General features: G+C 40.1%; 1 protein-coding gene across 2 annotated transcripts in view; it reads right to left on the bottom strand.

Annotated features, from left to right (window-relative positions):
- Positions 1-758: 758 nt before the first annotated feature.
- The window catches only part of LOC104363218 (vesicle-associated membrane protein 2), a 50,961-nt gene continuing 29,046 nt past the window's right edge, over positions 759-22,673 (bottom strand). The window contains exons 2-5 of one of the 2 annotated variants that reach the window (XM_033001607.2): positions 18,234-18,348; positions 13,923-14,081; positions 11,892-11,943; positions 759-9,956 (exon numbers count right to left, since the gene is read on the bottom strand). In XM_033001607.2, coding sequence (XP_032857498.1) covers positions 9,940-9,956; positions 11,892-11,943; positions 13,923-14,081; positions 18,234-18,348 — 343 coding nt within the window. In that variant the 3' untranslated portion in view covers positions 759-9,939. The remainder of the gene's footprint in view (positions 9,957-11,891; positions 11,944-13,922; positions 14,082-18,233; positions 18,349-22,673) is intronic. The other variant, XM_033001606.2, reaches the window with a different exon arrangement.

Genomic DNA, 22,673 nt, shown 5'->3' with positions numbered 1-22,673 from the left:
GGGGGGTGGGGGAAGAACAATACTGTGCCCTTTATATGCGCTGAGTTAATTTGCGACAATATTAGAAGAGCTGTTGAATAACGCCCCATATGCATGAAGGTGCAGAGCTACCTGGGAGTTACCGTGATGCTTACATACTTTAAAATGTATCTATAGTCACTAGGAGGAGGAAAAAAGCAGCTTCCAACTCTTGTTAATTACTCATTAGGAATCATGATAGCAACAGTTACTGTGCCCCAGTAAGCCATCACACTAGTGGCCACTATCAGCTCTTTCAAGTCAAGGCAGAAGATGACCCAGTACAAGAATCTGTATCACCCTCAGAGAATCCTTCTTTCTTCATTTAAAAATGTGCCCAAAGTACACCAAATCTGTGAACTAGCAGGATGTCATGGCAATGAATTTTCTGAGTTAACTGTGCCCTATTAAAAGGAAAACATGTTACCATTTAAGAAAGTTAAGAATAAGGTCAAATGCACTAAAGGCATTCTCCCATTTGCTCTTCTTCACAAGTGTTTGGTGGTTGTACCACTGTCCCCCCTCCCACTTCTGTACAGAGTTCATTATTGTTTATACAACAGAAGTGGGATTTTTTTTCTTTTGTATTAGACTGAATATATAAAAACTCAATGTGAATTTGAAAATCTTAATTTCCAGAAGTCTTTATCACTTAACACAGAGAAAGTATGAAAACTGAAGCTGCTTAACTGTCCTTAAACTGTGTATATTGGAGACAGAAATGATACAAAAAGCAACTTCTTAAAACAAGATTTATTGGCACAAACATACATGTTACAAATGTCTACAATATTCTTGGAAAATATGTTTACCACTTAAAAAAAAATCACTGTCCACAAAAAAGTACAGTAATATCAAACTTTGTAAGTCATCACAATTTTATCATCAAAATGCATGCATTCATCATTTATAAATGAATTCCACTGACCTCCAGATAAAGCACTTGAAGAAATTTCCTGGTCTCCACAACATTATTTTTCCTCCCCAGGTAGCTCTAATAAGATGCAAATTGAATGCTTTCTGTAGAGGCACAAATCACAATTTCCTGCTCAGTACAGCTGAGTCTATGAGGTGAGAAATGCTGTTCTCAACACAGACTTTCAGACCCTTTCTGAGTGCATTACTACATAGCTTAACACTACTGTGTGGCCTTTAAAAGTATGCAATTAAAGACTTGTTGTGGAGTTTAGTTTTTAAAAGGGCAACCGAAAACTTACTTCTGGTTATTCCTATTAGAGGAAGTAAAGCTTGAAGAATTAAAAGGAAAGAGGTAGAAGAAAGGTTTGTTTTGCATTGCCATTCCAGAAGCATCTGAAAGAAGGGTGGAGCATTGCTAAAGTGACTTGTGAGGAGAAATAGTAATCTCAGTAAATACTCTTTTTTCTTTGGTGCCAGTCTAGTAACTTAGTAGCCAATCAAGTTCTTGTCACTGACCTCAGACAGTACAGAACTAGACTTTACCAAATGTCCTGAATCTGATCCTATACCTATCCTCAGCTTCACTGTCAGAGAAGCAGACTTCACATACACAGAGGGGAGAGAATGCCCCAATATCCTCAGCATGATCAGATCTGGCTTAGTCCAATGTAAATGAGGAAGAAAGAAAAGTTCTTGACGTCAGTGGAAGCTCTTTGAAAAACGGGGGTTGCACTGACTCCCACCAGATCTGAATTTTACTCTAATCAGATCAGTGCACACAGAAAAAAAGGCAAGATCACAAACCACATACACTTATGAAGGTGCATACTGCACTTTTATCAACCTTGGTAGGGCAGAAAATATATCCAAAGGCAGAATTTGCTGTGGAATCACCAGCCTTGGAGATTTTCAAAACTCACCAAGACAAACCCTGTGCAACCTGATCCAGCCTCAAAGGTGGCTCTGCTTCAAGCAGGAGACTGGGCTAGATAAACCCCAGGGGTCCTTTCCAACCTAATTTTTCTATCATTCAAAGGAAAGGCTTCTCCTCTCCTGAATCAGAACATGGCACAGATTCCATATCAGGCCTGGATTTAGTAAAGACAGACAAGGTGTTTTTGTTGTCTTAAACAGAGAATGGAAATTCTCTTTATGCTTAAGTGCATGGTGAAGTTGCTTCCAGAACAGGACATGCATTACTCTACACTCTGGGCCAGAGAGTGTGAAATACTCAACCATCTGTCCATTTTAAGTCTACAGTGGTGAATTGATTAGATAGCACCTCCAGAGGCTGCTTTTCTGTGTTAAGACTCAAGCATAAGTCATTAAGGAAAATACTAATTAGCTGGCTACAAATTAATTTCCTGCAATGATTAAAACAAGTTGATAATATGAGTTCATATATTGCCACTAAGAGAACTTTTTATGCTGCAAAATAAACTAAAGGTTGCTCACAGTAGATGCTGGCTATGTTTCATCTCTTGGAAAGAGAACGTATCACCCAAATGACAAATGCTTGCCTACGTATATAAGCACTTCTTTCGTAAAGGGGAAGGAAAAGAGAATAGGAGTTGTCAAATAAAAATTTAACCTCTACGACAATTGGTGTTTCCCCCTCAAAATGTATTTTTGCAACAGACAAAGGATGTTTTTAAGCCCTGCTCTTGAGTAGGAGGTACTAATTTCTAATCTTTCAGTGGTGCTGATATACATAATGTGACTAATATTTTACCACGTATGCGGTCAGGGGAGGGAGGACTTTTTAATTTACAAGACAAAGTAATGATGTTTTTCATGACAAGTAGTGGGTTATCAGTAACATTTTATTGTGCAGACCTGCGAGTGTGTCTTAGCTACATAAACTTTTCTTTCCAATCTGGGAAAAAAGCAAATGGAACATAGATTGTACTTAGCATTTCTAATGAAAAAAAAAAATATTCATCAATAAATAGGCTTCAGAAGCTAATTATTTGACTATTTCTATAGCTGCTAATAGCTTAAATAATAGATAAATAATACTTAAATAAGTAATGGTCACACTGTATACTCATGGCCTTTACTATACATTTCTACTTTTATTCAGAATCTTTTTTCCCTTTAAGTTTCATCAAAGGCTGAACTTGCATTATTTAGTACGCTGTAGCTTGCTAGCAGCATGGTAGCCACGCTGACCACAATTTTCAGGTCTAGCCAGCACTACCGTGACTAATGGAGAAATTGTTGCAACCTTTCAGGTCAATACTATAAATAGTAATAGCTGAACTTCTGAAAACAATTGTGCATTGTGCATGTATGAATTTGTGGCTCCACTATATGCATTATCTCAAACATTGATCTTACGAAGAAAACAACTGCAGCTGCCATTATATACTTGTACTTTAAACACACCTGGAGCTTATCGGGGGGACAAACTAATTTCAAACTATAGATTAAAATACTGAGACCTCTTAATTCTTTTAAACTCTTTTCATTACAAAAGCTCAGACCATCACCACTTGTTCACATACACGTAACAGGAGTGTAATGGATTCAGCAAAGTGATTTTCCATCCTCTCCTTAGACCGTTTATTGGTGGACATGCATAGATACTAGAGTGGAAGAAGGGTAAGCAAAATCATGCTGTGTCAAAAAGACTTAATTACTTGCAGACCAGAGTGGGCATTCAGTATGTATCCGTACTTTACCAAGCACTCTGGAGCTCTTATTTGACTGAAATCCTCAACCACTTCTGCAGCTGACGACAGCAGCAGGTCTTTTGATGGTATACCTCAAATGGTGCTCTCTGCAAAAAATACTAGATCATCCTTCCTGCATATATCCCCTGCGTTTTCAATATAAAAGTGAAAGGAAGTAAATTCAACTACAATTTGTCATAGTTCATTTTAAGTAGTAGTCCATATGCACTTCAATAGACTAGCACTGCTGAGTTTTAATGTACGAAAGGTGCTCTTAGGCACAGCCACTTATAGAAAGGAGTTTACTGAATGTTGGCTATATTTCACTTAAACTATTTCCCAATTTACTATCTGGTCATTATCACACTATACTTATTTGCTGTTTCCTCTCTTTTCCATTGACATTGATGAAATTACTGTTACAAGAAATGTTAAATGCATTTAATTAAATTTAAAGTAGTGTAGCAAAAATGCTGTTGTCTAGCAGTCAGGAGCTTTCTTTTGTATCACATCATTCTGAACCAAATAAAGATTCAGGAGCCATATTCTGTGACCAGTGTTCATGTCCCATCAGTGGAGGCTGGTTTGAGGACTGCAGGGCATTATAGGGAGGAGGTTCTGCTCCACTCAGGCCTGCCTCACCTCTGACTGAGGTCAACAATAACAATATGGCAGAAGACATGGAGTCAAGTCAGAGGGCAGCAGAACAACCTTAGCCCCAATATATTATGTTCCAAATACACTACACTCCAAAAACAAAAGCTTTCTAAGAGAATGAAAAGAGACTTGAAGAATAATGGAGAATCCAGACACTGTGAGAAGAGCTAAAGAATGGAGAAGCTTTTTTCATAATTATCTTTGTTGTTCTCTATGATATTTTCTCTTTGCGAACAAGTACTTTGCCCTTTTAAACTGATAGCACATGGCTTCTTTGGTTCAATAGAGTGTTACGTATGAACCACGATGCTGTATTCATGTTTTAAACCAGTACAGGTTATGATTTTTGCTTTGGAGAGTTAGCAGATGTGATACAGTCATGACAGAATGAGGTTACTGCAGAAATGACTCATTGTTGAATAATCAAGTGTTTACTCCACCAAAACTGCATGTAACCAGACTGCCACAGTTTTTCCGCTTTATTGTAAGATGTAGCTTTTAAATGTCAGTGCATCAGGAAGAAAGGTAAACTCCTTGGGTGGCTCAGAACTCTTTTTATGCATGTGTTTAAAGGCAGACAGCATTCTGGTTCTCAATGGAGAAAAAAGCTACTGAGCACATCAATGGAGGCATACATTAATGAAGGGACATTAACTGAAGAGGAAAACAAAATCCTTTCTTGAAGTGGAATAGAGAAGTGTTTCTGAAGGAGACCAGATGAAGAAAGAACAACTGATGTGAAGTTTTGGTTTGTTTCATACATCCCAATCTAGTATCTCTCCTGAAAATAATGTCACCATCTGAGAAATCTTCAGTCAATCATTTCTCTAGATGCAATTAATTTTTTTTCGAACTACATTCTTTGGCCTTTTGGGTTTTGCTTTTAAAAAAGTGATTTGAGGATGCTTGTGCTTTCTCTTGCATGAAGAAACATGCTCAAATGTATCTCATCTAGCAAGAGGGACCTAAATCAGGGGAGAGGAAAAACTGGCTGGAAGAGCATCTCACTCTTCTGACTACACAGAGGGCCCAAAGGTTATGATCTGTTATGGGTCTAAAGTTCAGCTCAGGACATGATTCCAGACAAAAGACACTTTGCTCTTTTTGAGGCCTTTCTCTAATACTCACTGTGTACCTTGGGAGCGAGCCCAGTGCCTTATATGGCTACTGGTTTAGCCCTCGTCCCTGTTTAAAGGGCAGGGGAAGCAGCATTGACATCTAAATCTTGGATCATACCCAAGTGCTCTCTAGTTTCTTTGCAAAGGTCTAGCACCAACATAAGCAATCAAGGTGCTGTCATAAAAAAAAAAAAAAAAGATTATACATACTCCCGCTGGGTTGATAACTTCCCATGGAATACAGAAAAACTCACTCTGTAAAAGCATGAAAAAGAGTTGAGTAACATCTGAGCTTCTAAAAGTTCCTGAAGTTTGAGTCTCCCATAGTAGATGCATTTCTGAGAAGCAGACATCACCATTTCACGGGTATGCTCTAACACATATGTCGAGTCACGAACTTACTCAAGAGCTAAAATCCATTTTATTCAGACAAGAAGTAGTTCAGCTATTCATATAGTTATGTGAAGCCCTGTCAGAGGAGTAGTGACAGAAATGAGACACAAACAGGAGAATTTCAAAAGGTCTTGCTACGCAGACAAAAACATAGCAGATTGTGACTGTTGTTATTAATTCCTTGCACAGATAATGTTGTCCTGTTCTTCCATCATTGTGAATGTTTAAGTCACTTCCTGCAGATCACTATTTAAAAGGAAAAACCAAATATTTTAGTTGCCTGAACTGTTCCTGGGGCTAACTTCATGCAAGTTCCAATAGAATTAAAGTGCCAGCTTTAAAAATCAAATTGACTACATTTCTAAATCAATTCTTGTCTTACAGACCCTAGGTTACATTTAGAATCTTTATCAGATTCTCCCCTCCTCCTTCTAATAATACTGGATTATGTTGGACTATGTTGGATTGACTGTGCTATTACATAATGTTGTCAAGGGAAAATCAGGTCAAGTGCCCCATTTGGGCTTCCACACTACTGTTCCTGCAAGTCCTGTGTATCAACATTTTTAGTTTTAAAGCCACATGTATGTTATTGCAAAGTGAGCTAAATTAGAAGGAAGAAGCTATAATTCCCAAGCAGGACCTTACTAGCCTGTGGACAGTGGATGCAGGTAACACTTCTTCAACCTCAGAAGCTGATGTGCACCCATTGGCAAGCCGAACAGCTATGGTACAAGCACACAACAGCTCCTAACCATCCCAGTTCAGCTATGCTGTTTCTGAATGGCATATCATGCTAGCATCCTAGCTGTACAGCTGTAGCCCAGAGATCAGAGGAAAAATATCTTATAAGGATAGAATATGCAAGTCTCAAATAATATCTAACTCTGGCTAAAGCTATCAAAATCCTTGCTTCCAGCCAGAGAAGTCTTCAGTCCCCAAGATGGCAGTCAGAAAGCAATCAGCCTTGCAGACCCCTGAGGGTTTGCTGGGGAGTGAGTAAAAGGAAGCCCTTTTGTGCCCTTTTATCAGCCAAAGGTAAAAGTCTAGTCAATAGTTAGTGATGAAGAGTAGTAGTTGAAATTCTACCCAGTAATTGAAATTCTCATCAGTGCTGACTAAACGAGAATGAGTCAACCTTTTCATGGGAAATTTACTATTACAAGTAGGCAGTTGTAACTGCACGGACATTTTAAATGTAGAGGCAGTGAGTGGAAAGCAATCAATCTTGGCTTCAACACTAAGATCTCCAACTGTGTTTATATAGATTGTCCTCTGTACCAGTCTACGTATAGGTGATGGTGTTGCATAATCTATGACCCTGAACAGTCCTATATTACCATATTCTCCTTGCAGAAGGATTAACCCTCTGCAGGATTGGTTTGACTCTGGTCTGTGCATCTGGGAAGGACATACTTGTTCATGCTTCCTGGGCTGAATTAGAAAAGTTAAATGGCTTATCTTACTGACTGCGACCAACCAGCACAGCACAACTAGCAAACATTGAACGTTCATGAGCACACTATATGCAAAGAACTTAAAAGAGTTAAACACCTTAATTTAGCATATTTCATTAGTACGCAGGAGGAAATTGCCTCTTCATAAACATTTTACAACCCACTAGAGGCTAGGTTTCTTGAATAAAGTCTTCCTTGCAAATTCTCACCAACATTTAACAGTCATCCCCATTAGTTACTGTTTTGAAGAAGAATGAGTATACATTCCACAGCCAGCAGTTTACTCTCCCTTAAAGCTCCCACTTCGATTATTAACTTTCTTGAAATATGTTAGCTAGCAGGATGTAAGCTTTGCATCCTTAGAGCAGTTTCATTAGTTTCATTTGGAAACTGCATCTTTGTAGCTCGAGGATTCAAACTCTTTGATGTGTATTTGCAGCCATATCAGCTAAATAGTTAGGTCAGACTCTCATAGGAGAAAGCACCATCTACATTAAGGAGCTGTATCAGCATGTAACCTTACTGATCGTACCATCTCCAGTGAAAGCTATCTTCAACTCATGAGTCCTTTCAACATTCCTGGAGAGAAGCCCTGTGAAGATCAAGCCATGCTCAACATGGGTGCAGGTGACAGGGTCTCACACTGCGGAGATAATTCTTTCATATCAGCTAGACAAGTATCTTAGCAGTTTAAAAAGGGTCCTGAAGATAGACGGCTTATTCCTTTTCCAGTGAAGGCTCAATTATACATAGCATTCAGTTGTGATACCTCATGGAGTCAGGCCTCTCATGACAGCAGTTTTCTGTCTGGCCCATGAGGATTTCAGAATTGTTTATATACTCAGCTGAAGGACTGAAGTGAACAGGACATACCAGGGAGTCCAGTAGCACATTAGTAACTTTGAATGTTAAGTTTTGTTAAGACTGTGGCCACTTACTACTTAATGATATGGAACAGTACATGTGAATATGAAGTAATAAATACCTAGGGGAAAAAATACAACTGGAAACATTCAACTGATCATTGCTTATTCTTTCTGCAAAATTCTACTTAATCACAATTTGTATATGCATCCACTGCAATGAACTTGTCTGGGTCTCTGATTTTTTAATCTAAGACCATGTTAAGAGAGATGCTCCACGGTGGGAATATTTACACTGTTATCACCATTTCCCCTAATTAAATTGCGGCGGTGGGGGTACGGCGGGACACCAAACAATTTTTTTTTTTTAATTCTATAAATTCATCTTAGAATTCTCAGGGAGTTATCCTAAACATACCCTTACAGAATTTCCTGGCTCAAAATTTGACAATTCATTTTTAGCTTGCTTAACTATGATTAAACTATTCAGTGTTTAAAAAAGAAAAAATGAGGAATTCAACATTTGGGAGAAACCCTACAACAATAACATACAAGAACCTTCTCTCAAACCACAATATATAATTTCTCTTAATTACATCAAATGCTAGTTTAAACTAATTGAGTATGAAAAATATCTCAGCTGTGCACTTTACAAAGACAACACTATAGTTTATGAACTACACACACACACAAATTAAATTAAGTTTTTAAAAAGCCTATTAACACCACCATTTTGGAACAGTGTTTCTCTGCCTTCCTCTTCTCCAGGGAAGCTTTGCTAGTCATCCTTCCCTTTCTTGGCCTCTCTCTACTGTTCCCTCTATTTACTCATACCTCCTTGTTCCTGATTTATGAATGGTCCTCACAGTGGGGACCCATTTCTGCAAAATGGTGCAGAGATAGCTTCCTACAATTGTGCTGGGAAGCCACAGACATCACTAAAATTGATCATGTGCTTTAAGTTAGGGCTGTAAGTATTGGGGACTGGCATTCAAGAGAGTCCCATGAAGTCTGACAAACAGTGCCTTGAGTTTTTTGAAAGAATCTGTATCTTGGTCATTTATGATCCTTGTATTACCATTTTTGCATTTCACTTGGCTTTTTGAAGTCTGTGCTAGCTAATGCTTTTTTGTTTGTCATACAGTTTTTTTTTTTTTTCTGGCTTTCATATGGAGGCCATCCTGGTTGTACAGAACACCCCATAATGAAAAAATAAAATCCATAAAATATGATGATCTAGTTCTATTTATTTTCTGCAGACAATGCTTTTAGACTTGGATACTACAACTAATCTCAAAAAATCTGTGTTTGGCTGGCTGAATTGAAATAAGATGTCTTACATGAATACTTGTAGGTACCACTCTCTTTAATGGGAGTACCAGATACTCACTACCTCAAAAAGTTACATTGGATAGTGGATTTTGCCATCCAACTTTAGGAGCTCAGATTAAGAATTTTGGCCCTAAAGTTTGATGCAACCTTAGGTTTGGGTCCAATCCACCTGACAGTGTCCCTTTAAGCAGGAGCTTCCCCATAGCTGCATTCTCTGATTCTGAGATGTTTAGGATGCTTTTCATATACTACAGTTTCTGAAGGTCAGTGCATACATATTTTAAGACACAGTGATAAGACAGTGTATGGAACTACTTGGCAGTATTTAGCTGGTACAGTTTCTTGTGGAAACAACAGAATTCCAAAACACACCACACTGAATGCTTATGGGTTATTACAAGCAAAAATCCCAAGACACTGGGAATTAAAAAGCGGAGTTCAACAAAGGAACACTGATATCGTTGGTTGATATGAACAAAGTTGTGCCAAGTCTTCCGTCTTTGCTTTTTCAAGTGGAGAAATAAACTGGGAAAGGAAGCAGAAGGGAAAAAAAAAAAAAAAAGACATAAACCAACAGTTATTACAGAGTTACTGTTGCTCTTTATCTCACAGAAGCATGTGCTGTCAGAGAATGGCAAACACCTTTAGCGCATCTTTGCTGAAAGAGCATGACATGTCTTGCACACAATCTGCCTTCCTAGCTGGAATGGGGATGCTCCTGTATACAAAGGAGTTCAGAGCGGGAACTAGCATGGAAAGTAGGGGAAACTGCAACTCGAAAGATAGAAGGGGCAAGGACTGATGGTGATGTTAGCCGCTATCACCAGCTCCAGCAACTCCTGCAGTTCCACATGTTGTAACTCTTGCTTCAGCAGGGAGCCAGCCTGCTTTTCCAGGGCCCTACTACCAGGTCGGTAGGAAGCCTGGCTTGGGCCACTGCATCACCCAAGGTAGCTTGTTGCTGTGAGGAACTACCCAATTTATCTGCAACTTAAATTCATTTAAATCTCACTAAACTTGCAATAGATCTCACTATGGTGAGCCATGACCTGGGTTTGATGATGTGACACACAAGCTTGTGAATAAATACCCTAAACCCAACCTAAGCCATGTCAAACCTGCTACGTCTGCTTCTAAACTTACCAGGACAGACATCCAACATTTAAAACTAGGAGGGAAACAACGTTATTACTTATATATCATTTCAGCCTTAACTTCTAAGGAGAAAATATGAGCTATCTTGTCTGCTTTTTACTTTCATGTTAAGATACACATAATGCTCAATGATGCATATATACACATCAATCAATGGCCACACATCTGTCTTCCCAGGTTGCTGCACTAGACTGCAGAACAAAGGCCTGTCTTTCCCTTGAAGCCAGTTGCCTTGAGTACCCGGTTAATATAGTTAATCAATATCTAGCCACATCCCATTCTTGCTGTATCAGTGTTACGAAATCGTAGAATTATTCTGGGTCGCTCTGGTGCCAGCATTCATAAGACTAATAAACTGCCACATGTATCTCAATCCATTTAGTCATATTTACAGGTGATTCTGCAAGCCTTCTTTACAGAAGCAACAGAGGAAAATGGAAACATGCTGAATACAAGGCATGTAATTTGAGAGCTGGGAATTAATTTACATGCACAGTTTAGCCTCCTGGTGGATCTCTTCTGGGTTACTAGCTGGATTGTCTAACTCAAGAAATCTCCCTTTCAGGAGTTAATGCCATATTACAGTTATGTCACATAACGGCTGTTGCTAACACAGAGGTTACATAAATAAAATGTTCAGTTCCTGTCATTACAAGATCCCTGGCTCCCAACCAGCATGACTGCTATTATTCATTCATATGCTATCTTTCCTATAACAAATGTGTGGAATGAGATGATCTCTCAAGACAAGAAATCAGTAAGACTTTGGGCCATCTTTTACCAATATTTAGGTGTCCAAGATGCAAAGTGATTTTCAGAAGCACCAGCATCTCAAATTCCAGCTGATTTGGTGGGAACTAGGCACCTACATGCTTTTAAAAAAATTAATGAGATGCCTTTTGCCTGTGGGCCTTCACCCTCTTGTTATAGGCATGAGGTAATTCAAGCATTACTGTTCTCACTAGAAAACACCAGGACTGTGGCACTGGTTGTTATGAAAGGAAGACATCTGAGACTGTATAAAAATTTATATCAACATGAAAAGGGAGAGTCGTTAATCCTAGGGAAAATTATGTAACATGCCAATGTAAAATACCTTAAATGTCAACAAATTCTACCTATATAAGTGTCCAGAGAGTTTGCAGTAATTCTCACTATAACAGCATGGCACTAGAAGAGGAATTTCACAAATTAATCAGTTTAAATACTTTATATTATTTTTTGTTGTTGTTTTTTAATATATCAGCACTTCGTAAGTCACAGAGCTATTGAGATCAAAAATGAAAGAGAAAATGAACTACTCACTTATAATTATAATGAGAATGACTGCGCATACTACACCAAGGATGATCATCATCTATAAAAAGAAAGTTATGAGAAAAAAAGAGAACGTCAGGTTTTCACATGAAAGACATTAAACCCTCAGTTTTTTTGTTTTTACATAGTGGCTCATTCCTCGCACTTTTAATTCTTGCAAAGACTCCCTGCAATAGACTTGTTAAGGCCCTAAAGTTAGTGTCAATTTTAGGAACAGCTGACCACCAGCAATGGACATAGCCTCTTGACAAAGCTAGCAAGTTCTTGCCCATCAGCTAAGTTGCAGTGACCAACCTCATCCATTTCCAGCAGTAAAGAAAAAGTAAACTTCCAAAGTAAAATAACTCCAGAGGTGCTCCAGAGTGGCTGGATTCACACATGACCATTTACCACTTTACACCACAGTAACTTGATCTCTTTTCACCATGCTCCTGTAGTCAGGGAAGAGGCAGCTGGAGATGTCTAATGCCTAGCAGCTATTTGTGCTTGCTTTGTGTACTTGTGCTGTTAAGAGAGGTAGCCCATGCTAGCCAGCATGGTTTACAGCATGTTAGCCTGGAAATAGCTCATTGCAAAGTTGAAGTCCATTCCCATAGGAACAGATAAATCAGAGCCAGCTGTGCACAGACCATATCAGCACTGAGCTGTGTGGGGTAGAGGCCCCCACATGAGACTTGCTGAATGCTTATGAGGCCACCGGAGATGCTGCAGTTCAGTTCCCATCACTACTCCAGTGAGAATGGAAAAACTGAAAACCAACAAACACGGACATGTCAAATGAAGGCCTTCATTCCTCCCAACATAAATCTGGAGGACAGAGCCAGCCATTGGCTTGCAGATTTATTTATTTTTCCCCTTCCTTCCAGAGTTTGGGAGCCAGAGTAAGGACAGAGGGATTCCGTTTGTCAGGGTAAAGCAGGAAGAGACAATGAGGAAAGGAGAAAGAGGGTAGGTTTGAAGGTCTAGTGTAGTGTAGATCACTACGGTGACTGCAGTCAGCATGGGTGAACCTAACTCAAAATCTGTGTCTGTAGCTCCCGAAAGTCCTGCTTCCTGCACTGTCAGGCAAAGCAACTGGGCAACAGCTAGAAGAGGCCCAGAGGAACTGCTCAGATGAATTTCTAACCTGGATCCACTTATTCCTAGAGTGTTTGTGTGTATAGTTCACCCAGAATATGTTGCCCTGCTTTACATTTCATAGCAGCGTGGATTGAAGAGACAAAGCAGGCAACAGACTGTTGAGAGATACATGTGAGATTTTCCTTTGGGAACAGGTGGATTTATCTGGGTGGACATGAATGATTAGCAGCAAAGATGGTACTGAAAAGAAATGGAAATTAAGCTGAATTTTGGCATAGTGTTCATGTTGGTGGTGCATGAGTAGAAAGAATCAAGGATATGAGGTCTGATATGAATAAGAGGAGCTGAAGCTTCTGGGTCCAGAAAACACAAATCCTGGAGAAGGTTTGGAAAAGCAAAGGAGAGTGAGGTTCCCTCTGTTCATGGGAAAGGATGAGACTTTGAAGACAGCAGAGGAGAGAGCTGGTTGATCAAAGTCCAGCTCTATCCTAATTTGTCCCTCTTTTTTAAATGGATTGTCATTTCTTCACTTCTCACAGCAGTTTGTGGAACCAAAGAGGTTGATGATCTCCCAGAAGGAAAAAGCTGCTTTTTTCCCCACTACCAGGATTCACTACACCTGTTCAGGTTTTGTGGATTGTCCAGGGAACTGGCATGAATTGACATGGAATGCTCTCCCATCCCTATCTGCGGGCACTGACTGAAGCATCAAAATTTGTATCTACCTTTTATATACTGCAGAAGTGATCTAAAGAATAGGTTCTAGTAAAGATCAAAGTTGCTTGACTTATTATCCTGGAGCCTAGAGGGCAAGGCATCTCTTTCTCCCCTTGTCAATAAGAAAATGCTTAGAGATGCCATCCTGCAAAGTCCTGCTAAGTTCAAGTGGAAGTAATGTCTGCCATGAAGTGATTCTTAACAAGAATATATATTTCTTACCTTGCAATTTTTCCACCAGTATTTTCTCTTCAGTTTGGCTGCACTGGTTTCAAACTGTGAGGCTCCTGCTTGCAATGCATCTGCCCGGTTGTCAAGTTCTGATAGTTTCTGGTCTCTTTCTAGCACCTTGTCCACGTTCATTCTCATGATGTCTACCACCTGCAAAGGCACAGCCTTACATTAGATTCCACACACAGTAAAGCAGGTCACCCATACGTTCACACTGTGGAGTATCCTATACCATACTGAAACCAACCATTTGCAATTATGGTATGTGAAAGCAATTACCTGGACAGTGCCTCAAAAACCATGCCTATGGAAACAGAAACAGTGAGAATAAGATAAACATAGCTATACCGTGCTCAGATGCTCTTAAAGGTAAAAAATAAAGGGACATTATGAAATACTGTAATTAGTTTCATTAAAGCTTTTGATTTCTTTTAGCCTACAACTAGCTACTTCACTAGAGATACAAAAAACTGATGGAGACCAATACCTCTATACTTCGATTTGGTTGACATTTATCTAGTCATTACTAAGACCAAGCCATTACTTCCCTTATACATTTAATGTAACTTCCTTACCTGAACTAGAGAAATTGGCTAGATAAAGGATATTCTAAAGGGAACTGTATGCATTTCCTGACCAAAGACCTTACTCATTCTGCAGATCTTTCTCAGACAAGATGAATTCCCAGCCATAATTTGAAGTCCTGCTTGAAAGTGGGGGAGGAGAAAATTATACCTGAGAAGATTCAGCCTGAACTGTAGCAGGAAGCTCATGCCACCTCATTGCACAGCCTCGTCAAAAAAAATGTGCACAGCCAGTACGCAGTAGGTAAGGCCCATCCATACATACATTTTATACATAGAGTTAGACAAAAATCCTCTTCTAGCAAGCCAATAACTCTAAATAGAAATTCTGTACAAATTCATAACTAATATAAATGTTATATAGCATACCAATCTCAGTAAAGTTGTGTCTACTTATTCTAGCAGTGGATATGGTTGCTGGTCTGTTACTTCTCATACTCTGTAATAAGTCCATGTTGTTTGTATTTAGTATAATTTAACTATTACCTGCAAAACCCCAGAGTTATTAAAAAACTACATGATTTAAATACAGTGAGAAGAAACTGGTAGTGAAAGAATCTTTGAAAGGACAGGCATAGGGTTAAATGCTGTTCTAAAACTCAAAAGATTTGTTTTACTTGTCTGCCAAACCTAAAACAAAATCAAATATTTTGTTCAACACAGATTTTTTTATTTGCTTTTCCAAACCAAAATCTTCCAAGCATTTAACTTCTTATCAAATTAAAAAAACCTTTTGTTGGTGGATGAAAAACTATGAGCCAGCAATGTGCAGTAAGAAAGCCAACCATGTCCTGGGCTGCATCCAAGAGCAGTGTGGCCAGAAGGTCGAGGGAGGGGATTCTCCCCCTCTACTCTGCGCTGGGGAGACCCTCCCCTATAATGCTGTGTCCAGCTCTGGAGTCCTCAGTATAAGAAGAACACAGAGCTGGTGGAGCAGATCCACAGGAGACCACAAAGATTATCAGGGGGCTGGAGCAGCTCCCCTGTGAGGCCAGGCTGAGAGTTGGAGGTGTTCAGCCTGGAGAAGAGAAGGCTCCGGGAGACCTTAGAGAGGCCTCCCGGTGCTTAAAGGGGGGACAGGAAAGGTGGGGAGGGACTCTTTCTCAGGGGATGTAGGAATGGGACAAGGGGTAACAGTTTTAAACTCAAAGAGGGTCAATTTAGACCAGATCTAATGAAGAAATCCTTCCCTGTGTGGGTGGTGAGGCACTGGCACAGGTTGCCCAGAGAAGCTGAGGCTGCCCCCTCCCTGGAAGGGTTCAAGGCCAGGTTGGATGGGGCTGGGAGCACCCTGGTCTAGTGGAAAGAATCTAAGGGGGATGGAACTAGATGATCTTTAAGGTCCCTTCCAACCCAAACAATTCTATGATTCATTTATTAGCTAGTATTTACGTGAATTTTGTCTTGGCACAATGTTTTGTAATGAAAATTTTAAACTTTTTGAAAATGCTGAAACAAAATACTGTAACATTTCCTACCCATTCTCTCTCTTTTTTTTTTTTTTTTTTTTTTTTCCCAGAACTATTTATTGAAATTTAACCTGACTGCAGTGAACACTTGTCCTGATGAGACTGCATTTTTGTCAAATAAATAAATGTTTGTCTAGACTAAAACCAAAATCTGGGCCATAGAAAATAAGCTCTAGGATGCCTAGGGAAATCAGATTGGAAAACCCAACATGGATATAGCTGAAATACTGTATCAGCATTGATATAGTATTAAAAATGTCAGTCATTTTACTAAGACCAAGAATTTCCTCTTAAGCAAAGACGTGATTGTGTTGCTGAGTTCTGGGTTTGAATCTGAAGTGCTGCCAGAGTCTAGTGCTGTGCTGTGGTGTTTGGTGCCACCTACAGATTACTTCCCCACAAGACAGGAAAGAAAAAAACAGGAAAGATCTAGTAGTAAGGTCAAAGCAATGCTTAACAGGTCAGATCCTTAGGTTCTAAAAACCAGTTTTACCTTAGTGACTTCACGGTACTGAAAACCCAGTGGCATTTTTCTCCCTTGGCTATTCTTATACTGTGATTTTCCTATTAAACAAGGATCTGCTGACCATTTGCTATCCACCCAAAACCAATACCAACCTCAGCTTCCCTCTCAAATGGGAGGCGAAAAAAACATGGATTCTGATTATCACCCACATAATCCTCAAATCCAAGAGCTACACACTGTCCACTCATACTGGGTAAGAGTTCCTGCCAAAATTATGCCATCATGCTTCACAAGAAGACAATCTTGCATGGGCTTGAGTGAAAAGTCTCAGAATACAGAGTTTCTTAAACACAAAGTGGGGATTCACTAGCCTCATTGGAGCCATCTCCATTGATCCGCTTGAAGAGCCCTATTCGTCTGACCTGCATTGCTCATTTTAGACAATAACCAGCAATTATTTTTTATCTTCTAGGGACAATTACTTTTGCTGCAGCTCACATAAACAATTACAGCACCATCATGACATAATATGTTCAGGACAAGAAGTTATTTCATTGTTCTGACCCAAGACAAAAGCTGAAATGTAATATTCCTTTCCCCACTTCAAGAGACACTCCTCAGTGTGATGTGAAAATTGGTGATAATGAGAGAACCTGGCCTAGAAATTCCTGCAGACATTTCTGCAGCCAGAGGATGTTCTTGTAATTAGCTCTAAGCATCAGCAATGGCAAGACCAGAAAGACCCCATTTCAGATCTTCAGCAAAGAAGAAATTATCAGAAAGACAAAGCTCAATTTGACAGGCGTATTTAAGTCATCTTAAGAAATGCATTTGAGCTGGATGTTGTTAAGTCTTTTAAAGCATGCCTGGAGGTGTTGAAAATAGCAGCCTTTCTACATGTAAATAGGTATTTTCTGATATGTATTTTATTGAATTAGCATTAAAGAATCACACAAGCCTTGGCCAGTTCCCCATGGACATTAAGCCATTAGTTACCTAAGTCTTTGTATGGGTTTAGCAAAACTCTGTACGTAATACCCAGCACATAAAACTGCACAGCAAGTGTGCAAGGATGCTACAGCTGCTACTGTACTGTTGGCATGCTCAGGGACTACACCCACGAGCGGTGGTATGCTCACTTAGTACCATTATCACATCAGTTAGATGGATACCAGCATTACAGACAAGGTGGCGGGGTAGTCTGTATGCTACAAGAATTTCAGGATCCAAGCTGGAACAGGCACGTATTCTCCAATAAAAGGAGGGGGGATTTGTTGAAGATGCTGTTATGACATCATGTGTGGGTGTATTTCCTTGGGGATAAATTGTGACGATTAATCAATAGAGCTCTGGCTAACAAACACAGCCCTCAGCTGTGTAATTCTCATGGCTTGAATCTATCTATGAGAAGCTGATGGTCTGTCCCTGTGGAACAGCCTGTGAGATTAGCATCTAACCTTTAGGAACACAGGAACACGTTAAAAGAGCTGGTTCCCTATGACATTTCCTCCTGACTGACTGGGATGAATTCCTGAATTGGCACCAATGCCCACATTTATTCTGCAGAAGTGTTACTGGTACAAGGATGTTCACATTCAAAATCTCTCTTGTACTGTCTGCCTCCTCATAAATGTTATCCTTTGGTAAACTTAATTTCCTAGATCTGCTGCCTTCAGATGAGCAGAAGTTGCTGGATCATGAGAGAGGAAAGCATCTTAAAGAAAATAAAAGAAAACACATCAGCACCCTTGTGGTGAACAAAAAATCACATGAAGCCACTTACCTCATCCACTCGGGCTTGTGTCTGCTGCAGCCTTTTGTTGCTTGACACATTGGTAGCAGGAGGTGGCCCTGCAGCCCCAGCACTGGTGGGACCTTGGGTAGGAGCTGGAGCAGACCTAGATCAAAACCAGAGAACATAAAAAGTGACTGAAACCGTCTTCGCTTCACTACTGCTTTTCTGGAATAAGTCAAAAGTATCCTTCTCTTAAAAGGAGTTTTTCATTGTCTCACAACCCACATTTTCCATTCATGGATCACAACCCTAGTGTCCCATTCCCTCCCATGCTACAATTAGTTTTCACATTATTTCTTGATAGGACTGTATCAACCTCTTCCCCCTCTCTTGCTGTCTTTTTAAACAGCAAGCAATTCAGATTATCTACCCTAAATTAGGCCAATGGCCTGACTGAAAGGGCAAGGCTTATGTCCCACTAAAGAAACAGACTCTGCTTCAGGTATTTTGTGTAGATGCTATAAGAGCTAGGGCTGCAACCCTGTCTTCTTCCTCACTATGCTGAGTGACACCCCCCCTGCTCCTCACTGTTTGGCTGGAAGCTAACCAGGTAAAGATAAACAAAAGGATAAGAAAAAGAAATGGAGGAAGAAGTGGGGGTGAGAAGTGCATACAGCATGAAGTTAGTCATCTCAGGCATTCAGAAATGCTTAACCACCCCACCACTGGTCACCAACTGCCCCACCAGAGTGTCTGGCCAGGCCTGAATATCTGCCATGGACTCTGGATGAATATTTGCAGCAATGCTGTGAACAGAGCCCTGATCTCCTGCACATCAGCTCTTTTCTTAAGCATCAACATTGGCTTTCCCCAGTTTGCTCTAAAACAAATGACAAAACAAAAAGCCCTTAAAATCCAGCAACGGATCTGGTCTGTCTCAGTGCATGAGCTTGTGCAGACAAATCACCCTGCTGGCCTGAATAGGGTCCTTCAAACCTAGCCAGTCATTCACACCCACACTTTAACCTGTGAAACCTTACCCTTCCTTTCAAGGGTCACCTGTCACTTCCTGCAGAGAAATAAAACCCCTCCTGAAGCTGCAGAGGAAATCCCTAAGCATGTGAACTGAAAAATATCACAAATCCTACTCATGCATTACCACTGCCTTCCCACAGTGACAGACTGAGAGAACACAGTGTTTCTCTGTGAATCATTCCCTTTTACATCCTGGGGTCTGATTAATGCTGCTGGAATTATTGCCTCATTAATACACTGTCAAAGCACCTAGGTGCACTAAAGTTAGTTCCCCAAAGGTACCTTAAACTGCAAAATTCAGTTTGATGGTATCACCTGTGGGCTGAGATCCTACAGGTAACGCTGACCCTCACAGACTCCCAGTGATAGAGCAGCTGTTTATGGACCCAGAGCACTGATGTTTTGTTTTTGTGGTTTTTTTTTTTTTTTTAACTGTGGGTGAGAACATCATTATCAAGCTTTAGTTGAAAGAAAAGAACTTGAGCTTTATACAAATTGCTCATCCTTTGAGGACCTCACAGCCACTATTAAAAACATAAAAGACCAGATGCTGCTGCCACCTAGAATGGAATTACTCCATTGAAAGGCCACAAGTCAGGTTCCCAACAGGATTTATTCTGAGTTTACGCTATTGTCACAAAGGATTAAAATCCGACTATAATGCATATCAGACTCAAGTAACGCAAAACAAGATCTCCCTGGAGCATTAACAACTTCAAAGGGAGTTCCTGGTACAATAACAGAGCTGAAATTGAAATGGTAAAATTTCTTTGTAGTCAAGAAAGTAAATAGGCTTTTTCCCAAACAACACAAGCAGACTTTTTTCTATGGAAACATTGCGTCACACTGTTAACTACTACAAATGTTAATAGAGCTCCCCTCTTGAGCTATGTACTGTTAGCATCCCAAAGACTACAGAAGGGAAGCACATGAGAAGCGTTTTTCCAGGCCACATATTTGTGCTAGTAAGCATAGTTTATAGGTGCAGGCCTGTTCTTGATCAAACCTATGTCATAACTCAGAAGTTCAGTGTTAGGCCATATACCTTTTCTGCCCAGTAATTTTTATCTTTTTTGGCATCTTTCAAGCTGTCCTTAAAATGGTTTGGCATAAAGTAAACACTTCCCAGTTTGTTCTCTTCAAGCATCCTTGCTGCCCTCTAATTTGGTTTCAACTTTATTTCCTGGGACTTCTCTGTTCCCTGTGTAAGGGAGGAATGGATGGGAAGAATGGCTATTTTTACAGCTGCCCTGACCATCCAGCAGGGGTTACTGTAAGTACCAAACGGAGATGGCAATCTTTATGCTAAGGTACAGCAAGCTTGTAATTAACATACCCATCTTTATTAATTATATAAAATCTAATACAAGAGTAACCAGAGCTGGGTGCTGCCTGTAGTGCAGAGCTACTCTTTCCAAACTTTTTGCCACTGGAGTTGTGCTCTCCTTACACAGTAACAGCAGCTGCCTTGCTCACAGCCTCGTGGGTCAGAGCGATGAGCTGCTGCAAGCATAAGAGCGCTCACCAGAAGAGATGCAACACCTGCTACAGAGGGGACAGCATAGGTTCCCAGACAGGCTCCATGAAGTTGGTCCTTAAGTATGTGGCTTCAATGCCACCAGCAGCTTTTTCAGATTAACAAGGCATAAGCACTCTCTTGTCATTAGGGATCATGTAATATCCAAATTAGGCAAAACAAGCACAAAGGTACCTGCATCACCTCTCCTCCTCCCAAGGCACTTCTGAACAGGACAGAGGGGTCTCCATGCTTCTGGCTCAGCCCTACCAGTGTTTGAGCTCTGTAGAAAGCATCCTGGCTGGGCAACAGCAGAAAGCAGTACCTCTGTGATCTAATGTGGTTCCAGTCCCACAAGGTGTCCGCTAAGAGTTTATCTTTGAAACTAAGTTTTCTAGTAAAGAAGGGAATTGAAGGCCTACATCACTGGAAAGCACCAATATTCTCTGGGATATCTTAGTGCAAAAATGCCAGAAGGAAAGTCCAACCTACGTTTACATCATTCTCCTATTATTGCCTCTGTACTGTGTCATATCATCTTATAATTTCTCAGAAGCATTATTCAAAGAAATTTATGGAAAACATTAGCACTATATTAGAGAGGCTTTCTTTTGAAATACATGAAGCATCACAACTTTAAAGTCCAATTTCTCATCATCTGGCATAATTTTTGGGAGCTACAAAAGAATGCAAAATCCATATAAAATCTCCATCACTGGGCCCCTTGCCATCAGACTTTTTTTCCTTTTCCTAAAAAAAAACCAAAACCCACTGAGAATCTTTACTCCAGTGAACAGGTCAAATTCATTTTGAAGGGGGAACAAAGCTCTATTATTGGTGGTGAAAAAGGATATAAATCCATAACAAATACTCTTAAATGGCAATCATTCTGTGATGAAAAAGCACTGGGGTATGGCCTGGGAGAGCAACAAGTAACATGCTTCAGGACAACTGTACCCACACACTTAGAACCTCAGCAGTTAGGTCATTCTTTATATAACATATGTTACATCCTCACTCCCCACCATGCCAGATTTTGCTTCACTTAGCACATGAGCAATCTGACTGATTGAAAGCAGGTGCTGGATCTGTGTATGTATGCAGCTACCTAGGAAGGAACATTTTGGGACTGTCCTAGTGATTCAATAAAATGGTCTCAGCTGACCAGCTCTGGTTACTTGCTGGGCCTGAAACTAGTAAGTCAAAATCATGACTAAGAGATTTCTCATCTCACCTGGATATTTTGGAAGCAATTTACTACTTAACTTTAACCAGTAAAGGAAGCTGCAACTCTAAGAGAGAATTGGAGATACCCAGTATGACTGTTTTCCATTTCAGCACTGGCTCAAAGAATATTAAGGATGACTGTGTATCTAATGTTTTGGGAAGCTGCCTGACATATACTTGCGTTTTTGTTCATACGTGTGAGCTACATAGGAGAAATTTTTTGTGTTAGGCTAGGGGAGATGCACAATGTAAATACCAGTAGGATGCCAGGCCACCACTGTGACTTTGGTACAGTTTACATTAGGACCGTGATAGCTGCTTCCAGCACCTTGTTTTATCCACCCAAAGTGTTTTTTAAAGCCTCCGGCTACAGGACCTAATCCCTTCAAAGCCTTTATCCTAACATCACTGCAATAAGCTAAGGAAAAGCTATTATTCCTGCGTATGGCTGGGAAACAGGTACAGGGAGATTAAGTGACTTGCTCAGTGTCACAGAAAGCCTATGGCAAAGCAGCCCGAGCCTCTTCATTGCCATCCTTTTGCCCTCTCTGCTTCAGCTATTGACTCCAAATCAAAGCTCACAACCTATTTCTAATAACAGGAGTTATTTTCTATGCCTCAGACTTAAATAGGAAGAAACACACAGTTAAAGGTTATAGCACGAGGAAAGTGATAATTACATCAGCTTTAGCTGGCATCACCTGGCAAAG

The sequence above is a fragment of the Tyto alba genome, unplaced genomic scaffold (genome assembly GCF_018691265.1).
Source record: "Tyto alba isolate M040663 unplaced genomic scaffold, T.alba_DEE_v4.0 Super-Scaffold_10, whole genome shotgun sequence".
In the NCBI taxonomy this organism is placed as follows: Eukaryota; Metazoa; Chordata; class Aves; order Strigiformes; family Tytonidae; genus Tyto; species Tyto alba.
The sequence above is the reverse complement of the archived record's forward strand: the minus strand, read 5'-3'. Positions and strand labels throughout refer to the sequence as shown.